The 15,417-nt window shown below is 56.5% G+C and overlaps 5 protein-coding genes across 5 annotated transcripts; 1 reads left to right on the plus strand and 4 right to left on the minus strand.

Annotated features, from left to right (window-relative positions):
• Positions 1–1,296: 1,296 nt before the first annotated feature.
• On the plus strand, positions 1,297–3,987 carry ATEG_02919 (uncharacterized protein; the record flags this gene model as incomplete). The annotated part of the gene is made up of 3 exons (XM_001212097.1): positions 1,297–1,422; positions 1,490–2,326; positions 2,386–3,987. 3 exons carry the CDS (start codon positions 1,297–1,299, stop codon positions 3,985–3,987), a joined length of 2,565 nt encoding a protein of 854 aa, XP_001212097.1.
• Positions 3,988–4,347: 360 nt separating this feature from the next.
• Positions 4,348–6,186, minus strand: ATEG_02920 (sugar porter family MFS transporter; the record flags this gene model as incomplete). Its single annotated transcript, XM_001212098.1, has 6 exons — positions 4,348–4,478; positions 4,527–4,600; positions 4,650–5,633; positions 5,691–5,915; positions 5,968–6,044; positions 6,091–6,186. The coding sequence occupies 6 exons, from the start codon at positions 6,184–6,186 to the stop codon at positions 4,348–4,350; spliced, it is 1,587 nt and encodes a 528-aa protein (XP_001212098.1).
• A 923-nt stretch (positions 6,187–7,109) lies between these two features.
• ATEG_02921 (glycoside hydrolase family 154 protein) lies at positions 7,110–9,171 on the minus strand (the record flags this gene model as incomplete). Its single annotated transcript, XM_001212099.1, has 3 exons — positions 7,110–8,263; positions 8,335–8,633; positions 8,690–9,171. The coding sequence occupies 3 exons, from the start codon at positions 9,169–9,171 to the stop codon at positions 7,110–7,112; spliced, it is 1,935 nt and encodes a 644-aa protein (XP_001212099.1).
• Positions 9,172–9,401: 230 nt separating this feature from the next.
• ATEG_02922 (alpha-L-rhamnosidase) lies at positions 9,402–12,137 on the minus strand (the record flags this gene model as incomplete). The annotated part of the gene is made up of 3 exons (XM_001212100.1): positions 9,402–10,495; positions 10,563–11,006; positions 11,060–12,137. 3 exons carry the CDS (start codon positions 12,135–12,137, stop codon positions 9,402–9,404), a joined length of 2,616 nt encoding a protein of 871 aa, XP_001212100.1.
• Positions 12,138–12,978: 841 nt separating this feature from the next.
• On the minus strand, positions 12,979–14,385 carry ATEG_02923 (putative lipoate--protein ligase; the record flags this gene model as incomplete). The annotated part of the gene is made up of 3 exons (XM_001212101.1): positions 12,979–13,218; positions 13,274–13,381; positions 13,438–14,385. The coding sequence occupies 3 exons, from the start codon at positions 14,383–14,385 to the stop codon at positions 12,979–12,981; spliced, it is 1,296 nt and encodes a 431-aa protein (XP_001212101.1).
• Between the last annotated feature and the right edge of the window lie 1,032 nt (positions 14,386–15,417).

The raw sequence follows: 15,417 nt of genomic DNA on the forward strand, positions 1-15,417 counted from the left end.
GTCCCACTCTATACAGACTCACTGGTGGCTAGCACACGATGATACCTAGGTAGTTCAAACGAGACCGAGACAATTATAACACTCCGCTATTCTAATCCACTATCGTACCTACGTACTCCGCTTTCCTCATGCCCCTCCATGCTCTCTTCCCTTCCAGTGCAGGCCATTGGACGAGGAATCGGTCAGCAAAAGGCAGCAAGAGCTTCCCCGAGAGACTCAAGGTCGTCACCCGCGCCCATGATTCTACAAATATGGTACGAAGCTGATAAGTCTCCGGGGTTACCGCATGTCCTTGCGACGCTTTTTTGGCACTGGTCCCTCCATATAGATGGTCTCTATCCGAAACCAACGAACCCAAGCAATGATACAAGCGCAGCAGCCTCGCAGCCAGAATGACACAAACTGCCGTGGCCGGGCCATTAGTAAGAATGATGTCTGGATAGGGCGAGATAGCCTGTGGAGGAGATCGGTTCTGGTCAGGATGACGGCCTTGTAAGACCAAAAGACAGGACCAGAAGGATTGGAGAGTGGAAAACGGCGTCGTCAGGTAAGACTGGTGGACGCGACGGGCGCGGGGCACTGTGGCAATGGTATACGAATCTTCGCCGTCCGTATTGTCTGCTGACGCTGGGTGGCGGCCATTGAGATACTCTGTTTCAAATTCCACGGCTTTGGCAGCACTGAAATTGTCCCCCGAGCTGACAACGTAGGTCCGATACGTGTATTTGGACGGGTCAAGCTTCATGCGTCGTAGCATGGAGAACATTTCCGCGGTATGTCCTCCGCTGCCGAGAACGACCAGGAGATGTGTAGGGGTGTTTCTGGCGCGCCATTTGGGTATCACGGTGTTTTGGGAGGTAGAGAGCGCATAGTGGAGGAGCTGTAAACAATTGATATCAGTATTTTGGAATGGTTTGTATGTAAGCCCGTATGTTAGGTGATTTACCAAGACTGCAGATAGGCATAATCCAACTCCCGCTGCGAGGAGAAGCAGCAGGGACAGCGCCATGAGTCCCGTGACCGACGAGATATGACGTTGTTTTGGGGGAGTTCCTCCTTTCAAGAGGACATAGTTCGGGATTGAGACAAAGAACAGGAAAGATCCTGACTATCCAGTCGAGAACGTCTGCATTGCCAGCTTTCTTGGAGGTTGCGTAGAGAACCTGAGGCGCTGATGGGGCACGTGGTCCGTGCGGCTATCGGCGATTATTTTGCTGTTGTTGTCTTAACTCCTTCCCGCTCCTTCAGGACGATTTTCTCATCCATCGCCATCAATGTCCCGCATCTTGACATGACATGGCGCCTCTATTTGCCAAACGTCTAAGCTGTTTCTACTGCGGCCAACGCACTGTCCAGACGCAGAAAGGAGCGGTCCGCAAGTGGCGCTGTCCGCATTGCGAAGCCATCAACTATTTGGACGAGGTAAGGCGGACTGTATCATGTTTCGCGTGGGGTCTCCCCGTGCTAACAACCATCGTGCCGACGATAGAAAGGAGAAATTACAGATCCTCCGGCAGCTGAAACGAACCCCGATGTGTATGGACCCGACGCCTCGAGCCCGCCGTTTGAGACGGCCGACTTTACCGGCTCCGGACTGTTTTGCGCGCAGTGTGTCCGCAATCAACATCTATTCACGAGTGCTTTAGCGTCATACTTTCCCCCGACCGATGACCCGAACTATGCCGCTTATGAACGCGAATATCCGAAGTTCCGTCAGAACCTGGAGGAACGCTATCCTCAGGTATGCGTCAAGTGTGAACCTCGGGTGCGAGACCGCATTCGTCAGGCGGGATACGAAGCCAAATCGGATCATCTGCGACGGATGATGGACCGGAGTAAGGCGGGCCGCGCCGCAAGGCAAGCGCGAAACTGGAATTGGAGGAGTCTGCTGGTGTTCGCAGGTGCGATCGGTTACTGGACGAGTATTGCTGGCCAATTTTCCTGGAACATGTGGTCTGCCCTGGACACAGAAGATGCCTTGCGAGATCCTGATGACGCCGTGAAACCATTCTCTAGAGCCTCATGCGTTCATCAGGTCCTGGAAACGCGTCGTGTGCCTGCAAGTTGCTCCGTGGACTTGGCCCCCTATGCTGGTTTAGCCTTGGTTGCGGGCATTCTTTCTATATGGTACAATCCTAAGCTGCGGCTGAAGGTCGAAGGGAGAGGCGGCCGTTTTGTTGGCCTTGGGGAATATTACAAGGTACAGCTCATCGTCATGGTGGTCCGATGCGCCTTCTGGGGTGTGATGAGAGATCCTTCGTCGAGTGGGCTGGAGCCTACATTACCACCTGCTCTGCATATTTTTATGGTCTTCTTCACGATTCTAGTAAGTTGTCACGACATCTTCCTATAATTTGTGGCGAATGCAAGTGCTTACAGGACTAGTCGGTTATCATTTCTCGGCGCATTGTGAAGTATGACACACGTCCTCTGGTGGTATGGAACGAGGACACACCAGTGTCCACACCGATTCAAAAACGCTATGCCTCGCCTGTGCAGACTACAGGTCAGAAGCAATCTTTGTCTACGGCGTTCGATCCTCTCCCACGGCCCAGCCCTCGTTTCCCCCTAGAGAAGCTCGCCAGCCCTCGCGCTGCTCCACAGGAGCAGTCAATCCCGACACCTCCCCCCGAGGGCGAAGGTGGTGACATGGATTGGACTCCTTCCGTGCAGCACGTCCAGCGCGAAATCACACCCACAGTAAGCGTTCATCGAAGGGACCAGAAATCCGTTCTCGACGGGCCTCTACCATTTTACGGATCTCTGCCCGCTGCCCCGGTGCCGCCGTCATGGAACCTGCGCAGCCGACCAGTCCAACGGCCGAAGCCCATCGAACAGGTTGTGGAACGTAACCCTTTCCATCGTACACCCACCCAGGCGTCGAATTCATGGGGAAGGGCTTCTGGTCACTCGGATGTCTCTTTCGCACCGCCCAAGTTCTTTCCTATGAGTGATCATGTTGCGTCTACTGGGTTGGAGAGCCTGTTTGACCGGACTTTCACTATCAAGTCGCCCGAAGACGAGGAGCCGAACAGCTACCGTTCACAGCAGCGGCCAGTGGACACACATCCTCGACACTCGACTGGAATGCAGCGCTTTTTCATCTTTCAGTATCTTCGATTGGGGCTGCTTATAGCCTCGATTGCGGCTTGGGCTCTTTCACAGCATGGGCATCTTTCACTCCCGGGAAATTACATCGAGGTAGCTTCCCTGGGCAGCGCTAGTCTTATCGCTGGATTTGCTTTGCTTGAAACGTTGAAGCAGCCCATCGCACAGTGGAACGGGATGGAAATTCTGGTCTACCTTGCTGAGCTTGTTGCAGCCGTGCATATTGGGGGTAATCTCCCGCGCGTGTCGTTCGAGCGCCAATACTTTGACCGGTACGGGAAGCTTCTCTTGGTCTTCATGGCCGTGCAGGAGGCGTTAACACTGCTTAATTTGTATCGATTTGTGTCAAACGCCGCCAGTCCCCAGGAGCAGTCGCACCGACCCGGACCTTCAAACGGAGACCCCGGAAATACCTTTAGGGCTGGGCGTGATAGTCGAGACCTCCAGTCGTTCACCACTCAGTCCTCCGCTCCGGCCTTGTCCTTCTCCTCAACCGCCGCTGGGTCGAGTTTTACGATGCAGACTCCGGAACCACAATATCGGACGGCTTTTCCGACTTTTGATAGCGGGTTCAACCGGGACCATAGCTTCAGCCTGAGCAGTCTGAAGGACAACGAATCCGATGTGTCTGATCCATTGGATCGCGATTCCGACACTGAAACTACCATGACGACAGCCACCACGGCTACGAATAACACAATCCATAATATCCGCTACGGGAGGAACCCCAGCGATACATTTTTCTCTCCGAAGCGGTCCGAGCTGGGTCCCGGACTGGGCGGCCTGAGTCTGGACGACGGACCACGACGTGTGACCCGGAGTCAGAGCCAGAGAATGCATGGTTCTGATGGGGCGCGGCGGATGCCCAGAGTGCGGTGATTGGATTTGGCGTTGTTTTTTTCGGTTTTGTTTGCAGGTGCAGTATGGGTTAGGATGGGATAGGGTGTCGGATCTGAAGGTTGATGGGCACTGGTTGGTTATTTGCATTGTGGCGTGGGCGTGTACAGCGTTCGTTTTTGACCTCTTGCATGTATATGCTTTAAGCGTTGCTTTGTACATAGCCTGAATATACGACTTACGAATGACCAAGTGATCGACTCTTGTCTTAGGATTACGATTGACCGCCTAGAGAACTTTTGCTGTCATTATGCCTTCAACTACATCGATTCACGCATAGCATTAACATAGTTCAATCGAACCTCCCATTCTCGATACAATAAAAGTTCAGCACAAGCCGCACTAGACTCTTTCCACTCGAATTTCCTCCTGCTTACCGTCACTCTCCACGACTCCCCTCTCGGGATCCGCATTCTTCTGGTCGATGAGCTGAGTGACGCCGAAGAGCTCGTCCATCTTCTCCAGCGAGAGGCCTGCTAACGTCAGCGGATGCGGTGGGTCAGGGCAAGACATGTACATACCCTTGGTATCGGGGATGAAGAACCAGACAAAGACGCCCATGGAGAAACAGAAACAAGAGAATATAATGTACGTCCTGAGCGTGTCAGCATACTACAACATCAAGCACAAGACAAGATACTCACCCGTAGCCGTTGGCACCGACGGTAGCCAGCATATTGGGCACGGCGCGGGCGACGACAAAGTTGAACAGCCACTGGGTGGCGGCGGCAAAGGCGACGTTCAGCCCGCGCAGACGCGCCGTCGGAATCTCAGACACGTAGATCCAGCAGACGGGCCCCCAGCCGAACTGGAAGCAGGCGGCGAAGAGGAAGATGCAGACGAGGGCGACGTAGCCGGCGGGGATAACAGGCGCGCCCTCCTTGGGCGGGGCGATGCGGACGTACAAGCCGATGTACAGCATGCAGAGGGCCTGGGCGACGGAGGTCCAGAGCAGGGAGCGGCGGCGGCCGAGCGAGTCGGCGACGAAGACGAGGAAGACGGCGCAGCCGACCATCTTGACGATGCCGTAGACGCCGGTGGCGAAGAGGTTGGTGGCGTTGCCGGTGACGCCGAGGTTCTTGAAGATCTGCGGGGCGTAGTAGTTGATGGCGTTGGTGCCGGTCATCTGCTGGCAGACCATGAGGAAGATGCTGATGAGCGCGCGCTTGCGGTTGCCGGGGATCGTCCACATCTCCTTCATGAGGTCCCAGGGGCCGGACCCGCCGACGAGCTGGCGCTCGTGCTCGAGCTGCGTGACGATGTCCTGGAACTCGTTGTCAACGTAGGGGTGCGTGGCGGGGAGGGAGCGCACGCGCGCGAGCGTCGCCCGCGCCTCCTCCCACCGGTCCTGCTTGGCCAGCCAGCGCGGCGACTCGTTGCACAGCATCATGCCGATGAAGAGGAGCACCGCCGGCAGCGCCTGCATCGCGAGCGGCACCATGTACTGCGCCGTGCCCTGAATGTGCAGCAGGCTGCCGTAGTTGATCCAGAAGGCCAGCATGATGCCCATCGTGATGAAGAGCTGGTAGAGGCCCGTCAGCCCGCCGCGGATGGCGCGGGGGGCGTTTTCCGAGACGTAGAGCGGGTTGACCATCGAGGCGAACCCGACGCCGAAGCCGTTGATGAGGCTGTCACGGTCAGTGAGCTGTATGTCCGTGTGTGGATGGGTGCAGGGTGCGACTCACCGGCCAATGTACATGGCTTCCAGGTGTCCCTCGGCCGCGACCTGCATGATGACTCCTACGATGGAGATGAGGGATGCGGAGATCAGACCGATTCGGCGGCCCCATTTGTCGGCGACGGCGGACGCAATGAGCGCGCCGAAGAAGCAGCCTGCTTGCAGGGTGGAGACGATGTTGGCGGAGAGGTTGGCTTGGGCGACCTTGCCGCGGGTATCCAGGCCGTATTTCCTGTTGACGGTCAAAAATAGGTAAAGGCGAGGGAGGAAGATGAGAGGCATACGCCATGAATGGCTTCATAGTGAGGACACCGCCAATAATGCCGGTTTCCATGCCGAACAACATGCCACCGAAGCATGCCTGCGTCTGTCAGCTGTATGTCTTGGATGAAAGGCAAAGAACTGACCGAACAGGCCAAAGCCCAGACCCTCCATCCGTAAATCTCGGGAGGGTCCGTTCTCATCGCCTCATTGTGGACGAGCTTTCTGAGGATGAACGCCATGTTGCTTGATGATGGCTTCTTTTCTTGCCGTGGCGGGCCTTTATAGCAAACGATGCCGAATAGCGCGGATCGAATTTAACCGGACACAACCCCAGATGAACCGAAGGAAGATACCGCTGCGTCGTGGACCTGTATCAGGACGGTATGTGAGATGGTGTCTAGGCCAGCTAGAGACAGCAGCAGGTCGGACGATGTGAGACAATCCCCCACGCTCAAGGGAATCAGCTCAGATTATATGATGGATGGCTACTCCTACAAGAGCAACCACCCTCTGCGGAGAACACCATTCATCACAGCCGTACAAACAGTCGGCTACTGCAAAAGTCGGCTATTGAGAAAGCAGATGACTCGCCCCCCGGAGAAACAAGGCGAGACGGAGGCGTGAATAATCCCACGAATCCGCGGATACGAGAGGGAGCTAGCTGGGCCGTTATCATGCTGACCCCCCTGGCAGTCGTAGCCAAGAGCGACCAAGAGGCGAGAAGGAGGATCTGATCCCGTTGCAGCTGGGATAAGGTCAGCGGGGCGAATGGAGACGCCGGATTTAGACTCACGCGGAGAGAGCCCTAGTTTGCGGGGAATCTCATTTAGCCAGATTGCCGCTATGGATGTACTGTAATTACCCCGACTTGGCTGGATGGCGTGGGGGAGACTTCAAGATATCAGGATGGTGGTGCACGGGTGGTCAGTGGCTGTGAATTGTTGAGAGGAATCGTTCCCAAGAGCTCAACGTCGAGAATCTCCACAAATGAATCAACTCCCAAAGAATGGAATAATAGATCCAGAGTTTAATATAGTCGACAGGATATAGCCGAGGTTGACGCAGGGCATACGAGCCTCGCCAGTTGGTGGATAGCACTCGGTATGATGAATGTCAATATAACCTCGCATTGACAACCCTCCTATCCTAATTCCGGTATACACTACTCCATCCTCTTCTTTAGCCACTCAGGAATCCCCGGACTCTGCTCCCACTTCGCCCTCCATTCATCCGTCCAGCCATCATTGCCCTCCGCAGGCAGCGCAAACACCGCCGTCACGAACCACCGCTGCGTCCCAGCCTTGATATCAGCTCCCAGCGAAGGCAACAGAGTCCGACCATGGATGAGATTCGAATTCGGATCCGCCAGCACCACTCTCCCAGCCCGCTCCACCTCCTGGAGCTCCGCGATGCCCACAGCCCCCGCAGACGACACCGTCAGCGCTCTCCGGTGCGCCTGCAGTGTGCCTTCAGACGCGCCCTCCGACAGCGCACCCAAGATCCGACCATTGTCACTGCGACACCCGTAGATCGCAAACGCCCCCTCGGAGGACATCACATCCCGACCGGCACGCACCCGATGCGCCCGCAGATGCCAGTTCTCGCTCCCATCCGCCGGCGGAATCAGAAACGTCTCCACCTCGACATCCGGCCAGGGGCGCCAGTCCGAGACGAGGACGGGCCCGTCCCCGTCCGGATACTCGAACCGCGCGTTGAGCGTCGCCCGCCGCGTCTGCCAGATGTCGCCGCCGTCGTCGGACAGCGCCAGCATGCTGTCGGGCGCGAACTGCTCCAGCTGATACGAGCCCGTCGGCACCGAGTACCCGAACGACGCGCTGTAGGCGAACTTACCGTACTTGGCCTGCGTGGCGCGGATCGGATAGTGGCACGCCTGGCCCGAGGAGAGCAGGAAGGTGTGCCCCCCGCGGTGCACCATGATGTGTTTGGGGTACGTGAGGGCTGTCACGGCGGGGAGGACGGCACTGGGGTAGGCTTCTTCGGTGGCGGCCCAGAACGGATGCGAGTCAGGCAGGGCCAGCGGCACGAACGACAGACAGCACCAGTACGGCGAGCCCGGCGAGTTGTAGTTCTCCGTCAGGTACATGTTAGCGTACGAGTATCCGAGGTTGAGCGTGCCGTCGTTGTTGAACATGTCGCGCTGCGTCGACCACCAGCGAAAATGCCGCAGCAGGAGGCCCTTGACCATGCCCCAGGTCAGAGGCGCCGGAGGCTCGACGTCCGCAAACGCCAGCGCGCCCCAGAAACCGACCATCGCGAAGCGGTACGTCATGGAACGTCCGAAGGGGATCGAGGCGCCTGTCGGCCGTCAGTAGACTGTATGGCTGTAGCAGTAGCAGGCCTGGCAAAAAAGAAACACGGAAGCATACCACTTGGATCGAAATAGTGCACAAAGTCCAGGGCAAACTGTCTCGCCCGTTCTCGGTACTTCTCTGCCCGCGGCTGGTCGAAATCCCCCGCCAGTTTCGCGTACAGCAGCTGCAGGAACTGGATCGCAAACGACCCGGAGTAGTAGTCCATCTGATGGTGGCTCTTGGGTCCGTCATTGCTCCATCCACCCCCGACATGGAACGTATCCAGATGGTCCATATCGGCCTCAATCCGGGACAGGGAATACGGCGCGCCATTGCGTCGCAGACCGAGATTGGCAAACACGCGGAACCACAGCCTGCGCTCCACCCTCATTAGAAGATACTCCCACAACCAAAAGCAATCCTCACATACCAGTTCGTGTTCGGCATCTCCCGCTCGTTGATGCTATTCAGCCAATTCGCCACGTTCTCCTTCTGCGCCGCGCTCAACGGATCCCAGAACACATGCGGCGCAACGGCCAGCGTGAACCCGATGGGACACATCTCCACCATGCGCTGGTCCATGTCCTCGATGTGGCCCCAGAACTCCGGGTGCGCGGGATCCGTGCCGTTGATGAAGCCCTCGCGCCAGCGCGCCGCCGCTGCGTAGTCGTACCCGCCGCCGACCAAGGCCGACAGGCCCCAGAGGGGCCGGGCGAAGCCCTCGATCTGTGCGCCGCCCTCGTCGAAGCGCGTGGTCGTGGTGCCGATCTTGACGCGCGTGCATCCGGGCGTGAAGCATTGTACGAGGGGGTCTAGGAGGGCCTGACAGGCGGTTTGGAAGTCATGGCGGGTGCGGAAGGGCGATTGGCTGAATGCCTGGAGGGGAGTCTTTCCGTTTGCGTGGACGGACATGATGGTTGCAATTGGGAGTGTGAAGTGGAGGGGTGTTGAGATGGTATGCACTGGTCTTTATAGTTGATGTGAGGAGGGGGTCGGACATCGGGATAAAGTCCGATCTGGCCATGCATGGTATTTAGCCGGTTAGACATTAGCATAAACAGTCTCCGCCGGTGGAGTGCAGTTTTGTTATAGTATACATAAGTGTGTATCACGAATGTGTTGTGATGATTGTCACTACAACCCTACAGCTTCACACACCGAACATGATATTCATGAACCCCTGAACCAACATCAACCTTCTCACCCCCCTTTCCAGGAAGAACGACAGTGGCCCGGGTGTTGGGCGGCACTTCAGCCACGAGGTGGAAATCGAACCCGCCGCACGACTGGTCTTGCCCGTCCAGCCACCACTTCGTCGAAGCCATGCCGTACGGAGTCAAGAACTTGGTAGACGCCTGCTGAAGATCGCCGCCAGGCACTACCTCAATATTGATTCTCCTCCAACCGGGCTCAGCAGGAGACAGACCCCCGATGACCTCATGGAGCCAGCTCCCCACAGAGCCGACAGCGTAGTGGTTGAACGAGGTCATCTGGCCCGGGTTGATGCTCCCATTGGGCAACATGCTGTCCCAGCGCTCCCATGTCGTGGTGCCGTTCATCACCACCTGATACAGCCACGACGGGACTTCCGTCTGTCGCAGCATTGAATAGAACGCGTCGGATTCTCCATACTTGGACAACGTATGGCCGAGGAGATGGGTCCCCGCAAACCCGGTGCCCACCTTGTAGTCGTTCTGCTTGATGATGTCGACCAAGCGCTTGGCGGCCGACTGGGCCTGTTCAGCGCTGGGGAACAGATCAAAGTACAGCGGGAGGGTCAGGCCTGTCTGGGTTTCATTGGCCATCGTCCCGTTCGACGTAATCCATGCCTTCTGGAATTCCTTGGTGAGTTTCGCGTGCCACTCTGTGTAGTTCGACGCCTCCTCTCCTTTGGAAAGGGACGTCGAGATGTTGGCGAGCATGTCCGTGCTGTGGAGGAGGTAGGCGTCCGAAACGAGATACTTGTTCGTGGTGGCATCCCCCGGGTCATCGGCCGGAGCCTTGGGATCGAGCCAGTCGGCCCATTGGAACGTCGACCGATCCCACAGACCGACATCATTGCGTACAATCCCCTTGTCCACCCAGTCTTTGGCGCCCCCATACTGCTCTTCCAGCATGACCTTATCACCAAAGCTCTCGAAAAGCTGCCATGGTACTCCGACAATTGCATCTCCCCAGATAGAGGTTGGGGTCTCTCCGTTTCCGTGGATGTTGGGAATAACATAAGGCAGTGAGTCTAATGAGTTAGTTCGTTGTCCATTGTGGGATATACCTGAAGTAGATCCACAGATCGATCGACTTACACGAGTGGTTCAATTGCTCGGAACGGGCGTCTTTGAGCCATGCTCTCAAGAAGCCCGCCGTGTCATAGATGAAGTTGGCCGTTCGGGAAAAGGCATGAATGTCGCCGGTCCAACCAAGCCGCTCATCTCGCTGAGGGCAGTCGGTGGGGATACTAAAGAAGTTCCCTCTCATGCTCCAGAGGATGTTCTCGTGAAGTTTGCTGATGAGCGGGTTGGAACATTCAAAGTACCCCGTCCGTTCCATGTCCGAATGCACCACGATGGCGGTCACGGAGTTTTCATCAAGAGGCGTGTCTGCTGGCCAGCCGTCGACCTGCACGTAACGGAATCCGTGATAGGTAAACGAGGGCTCCCACTCCTGGACTCCTTCGCCCGAGAGGGTAAAATGGTCCGTTGCTTTGGCCTGGCGTAAGGGTCGAGTGGCTACCTCTCCATTCTCCATCACTGGGACAGTCAGTCTCATCCGAGAGGGAGTTTCGGCGGCCTTCAAGACATACCTTCAGTATGAACAAAGCGAATAGTCTGACCCTTGGGGCCCTTGACTCGGATGCGTAGCCACCCTACAAGGTTCTGTCCAAAGTCGAGAACCGTCTTTCCGGAAGCGCTAGAGAAGACGTTCGCAAGCTTGTGCTCGGCCACGCGTCGCACGGGGGGGCCGTCTGGCGAGGCCAATCTCTCCTTAGGGAACGACAGCTCGTGCGTACCAAGCCAGCCGGTGCTGTTAAAGCCCACCTGGGACCAACCCTTCTGTTCCAGCCTGGAGTCATATTCTTCTCCATCATATATCTCCGACGAGATGATCGGCCCCGTGCTGGACTTCCAGCTGCTGTCGCTAGGGATGTAGAGCTTACTCCCATCCGACTTGGTAACGACAAGTAGCGAGAGCAGCCCAAGTGTGTCGCCATAGATATTGCGCTTTCCGCCATCGTATCCGATACGCCCGGAGTACCATCCCTCTCCCACAGTGACGCCAATGGCATTGGGCCCCTGCTTCAGCAGATCGGTCACGTCGTATGTGTTGTATTCATGGCGATACTGATAGGACTGCCACCCGGGCGCCATGACATGGTCACCAACGCGCTGGTCGTTGATACGGGCCTCGTAGAGCCCCAGCGCCGTGATGTACAACCGCGCTGAGACGTACGAATCATCCACGGAGAATTCCTTGCGAAACTGGATCGGTCGATGGGTGGCGTCCACCTCCGTCGGCCGGTCAGAGGCAATCACGACCGCATCGTGCCAATCGTCCGGCGTGAGGAGACCCGGCTCGACGGTGACAGCGTCCGACCAAGGCGTGTCGTGCTGGCCGTCCGATCCGAAGGAGCGTACGCGCACCGTCGCCTCTTCACCCGATTGCAGCGGAGAGCTCGGCCAGGGAACCAGGACCGAATCGGAAGACTCCGAACGGAAGACGTCTGCGTCGTGGCCGGCTCGCTTGACCTCAATTTCATACGCACGTTGCTCCCAGTCGGAGACGTTGCCGTCGAACCGCCATGAGACCCGGGGCTGCGTCTCGCAAATGCCGAGGGCCGTTCGATGGTGTTCGAAAGCCACTTGGGAGATTGACAAGGCCATGGTGGATTTGATGGGCGGATCGATGCAGTGGATCAACGCAGCCCTCAGTCGCCATTTAAGTATGGAGACCGCATCGCCTTGTCTAGAGTCTCTTCATCCCTTACCTCCGCAAGACAGAGTCTATTTCCCCGCATCTTCCGAAGATCAGGGTCAAGCAATACATCCGACACCTCCAGCAGCGTGGATGTCGAAGAACATTACCCCGAAGACGCTCAGGGGTTCTAGAAAGTGACTTTACGCCCTGGACGCGATGACATCTTCCCAGAAGATTAGACTGGTTACGTTTCACTCTCCGTGTAGATCTTGCAGAATGGAGGATGGTGGTTTCATCGAATGCGGGGACACTTCCGTCGGTATATCTTCTGCTCTGGCCGAGATGTCCCGGATCGTCCTTGCGGGGTCCAGCAGAAGTCAAAATTGGACCAACTTGATTGCATGCTCGGTATTTAATACCCCGAACGATCGAAGAGGAATCAGTATCCTCATACATGCCAGCCGGTGCGGCTGGGTTGGTTTTGTCTTTGCGCATCCAGAATCACTGGCATTGTCGGTGCTGTCCAGAGCCCCTGTAAAGGCTTCCTGTCATTCGCAGCAATCTGGCGAGTAAGACCTCGACGGAGAGGAAGACCGGTCAATTGACAAGGCGGTCCAACGACAAGTTTAAATGCATCATTCACCGAGTGAGTAACCTCACAGGAGAAGAGCGATATACAATTCCATGCTTCTTCGGCGTGGACTATGATGTGCCCACCAGAACAGAATGGGAATCTATCGACCTGGCTAGAAATTATATACATACCTATGCCTATTTACAATGTAGAGGGCCCCCTTTTCGAATAGGCTACGGACAGCCCAGTTTCTTTCCGATGAAGTTGGACAGTTCGTGGACAACGCTGGCGTCCGTACCTAACCGGTCCAGCAGGATATTGTCCCATTGGGATTGTTGCATCGCATGAAGATGCAGGCCATTCAAGGCTTCATGTACACGGCTCGCCTGCGAGGACGCTTCCGCTGGGTCGTCCGAAGTCGAGATATGGCTCTCAATAATGGCACCATGCTTGCAGCGGAGGAATACTCGGGTCTGTCAAATCATCAGTCAGAAACCATACAACAATCAAGCGCGCTCTAGATCTCACCGAAGGGGGAAGCGTGGGCGGCAACGGCGGTCGCTCTCTGGGGTCATCCTCAATTGGATAAGTGGAGAAGGTGAATTGTGGTGTCTGAGTGTACTTCCAATCCAGGGACTACAATCATGTCAGTACAGTGTTCAACAACAGGAATGACAGAGACGCAGACTCACCGTCAATTCATCCAGCCCTTTCTTAATCTCTAGTTCCCCGTAAGCCAGGCCTTCTCCGACGGCCCCCGCAACCCAGTTCTCGCCTGTATACAATTCGGGCTCGCCGACATGAGCGCGCTGGGCGCGACGCACCGCATCCGGGCTGACCTGGTATAGACGGGCGAACTCCTCCATGACGCTGTCGACGACGCCTTGCATGGAGAAGAGGGCCGAGGCGTCGGCGAAGACCGACGAGACATTCGCTACCGGCGACCGCACACTCTCCACGCCTTTTGCTTTGACATAATCGCGGGCCGGCGACTTCAGGAAGTAGCCTAATCCGTTTATATTGGGCGAATCCAGCAGGCAGGTTCCATGGTGTAGGGCGCGGTGTCGCGTCAGCTTAAAGGCTGATCCCGAGATCTTTCGGGGCTGGCCGTCGTCTATCGGTAGGACGATGTCATGACGATCATTGACGCGGGCGTGTGTCGCCCCAATGCGATGCAATGCTTGCACCACCATTTCCGCGTGCTTGTTCCGGGTGAAGGTGTTGCGCGGCGAGATAACACTGTAGTTGAGGTTGCCTTCGTCGTGGAACACGGCACCACCGCCGGATCGCCGACGGACAAAGAGGACGTCACTGTCGGTTGGTGTCGTGTCCTTCCCCCGGTCGTTGTAAAGCGCTTGCAAGTTGGTTTCGAGCCATGGATTCTGATTGCGGCCGATGACGACACACGGACGGTTGATGTAGAGGAAGAGAATGCTGGAGTCTGGAGGCGCGTGTTCCAGGAGAAAATGCTCAATGGACAGGTTGACGTAGGGATCGGTGGAGAGGGATTGGTAGAGCTGGTGTTGCGCAGATGGACGGCTCGCAAGGGAAGGGAAGAGGTCGACAGGACAGGACGAGTACGGTCGGCGAGAGGATCGGAGGGAGGCGAGGAGGCGAGAGCCTCGCGGGAGAGGGCGCATTGAGGTGAGAATGGGGAAGAGGTAATAGGAAGTAATAATAATAAGAATGGTTGATCCGGCGGAGAGAAGATTAAGGTAGGTCAGGTACCGGGAGCCACTCTTAGTAAGGATCGTCCCCACATTCAGCTACGGAGTACACATAACTAGTAGTACTACAGCATACTGTACTTAGTAGCACTCTGCACACCTCTCTCTCGTCTCTGTTAGGAGTAATTAGATATTCATCACACACACACTAGTAGCGATCCAAGTGGGCCCCATTGGAGATGCGAGTCAGGTCCGATATAGGAGAGTTCTTGAGATGAGGCATCGTCCTTGGACCATCTCTTACTTTTCTCCAGTGTCGCATGTTGAAGCACCTAGTAACTTGGTAGGAGTATACGCCATAAGCGAACACAAGTACCTGCGAGTACCTCTGGCAGAAAAGACCGTGTGCAGGTACCCTGAGCTACAACAACACTGCCGATCGGGAGCCGCCCGTCCGATCTCCGGGAGCTAAACCCAAAGAGGCAAACAGGCTCTTCAGCGGCATTTCGTCCTCGATCCACTCACTCCCTCACTCATCGCACTCTCCAGCATTCTCCTTCTCCTTCTTCTCTTCGGGTGATCATCTTTTTCTCTTTCTCTTCTCTTCACCTCAGACCATTGCGTGTACGGTTGCGACAGACTCCCAACACCCCCCCTCGATACCCCTCTCCCCGCCGAATTTTCCCCTCCAAAAACATCTCCCACCATGTCGACGTGGGGTGAACATTTCCGGGTCACCACGTATGTTCTCTCTTGTCCCTGCCCCTGATCCAATCCAATCCAACCTGACCATCCTCGTCTACAGCTACGGTGAATCCCATTGCCGCTCCGTCGGCTGCATCGTCGATGGCGTCCCTCCCGGCATGGAACTCACCGAGGACGATATCCAACCGCAGATGACCCGTCGTCGTCCCGGTCAGAGCGCCCTGACCACCCCTCGCAATGAGAAGGATCGCGTCGAGATTCAGTCTGGTACCGAGTTCGGCGTCACCCTGGGCACCCCCA

This window comes from Aspergillus terreus, genomic scaffold (assembly GCF_000149615.1).
Source record: "Aspergillus terreus NIH2624 scaffold_4 genomic scaffold, whole genome shotgun sequence".
Classification (NCBI taxonomy): Eukaryota; Fungi; Ascomycota; class Eurotiomycetes; order Eurotiales; family Aspergillaceae; genus Aspergillus; species Aspergillus terreus.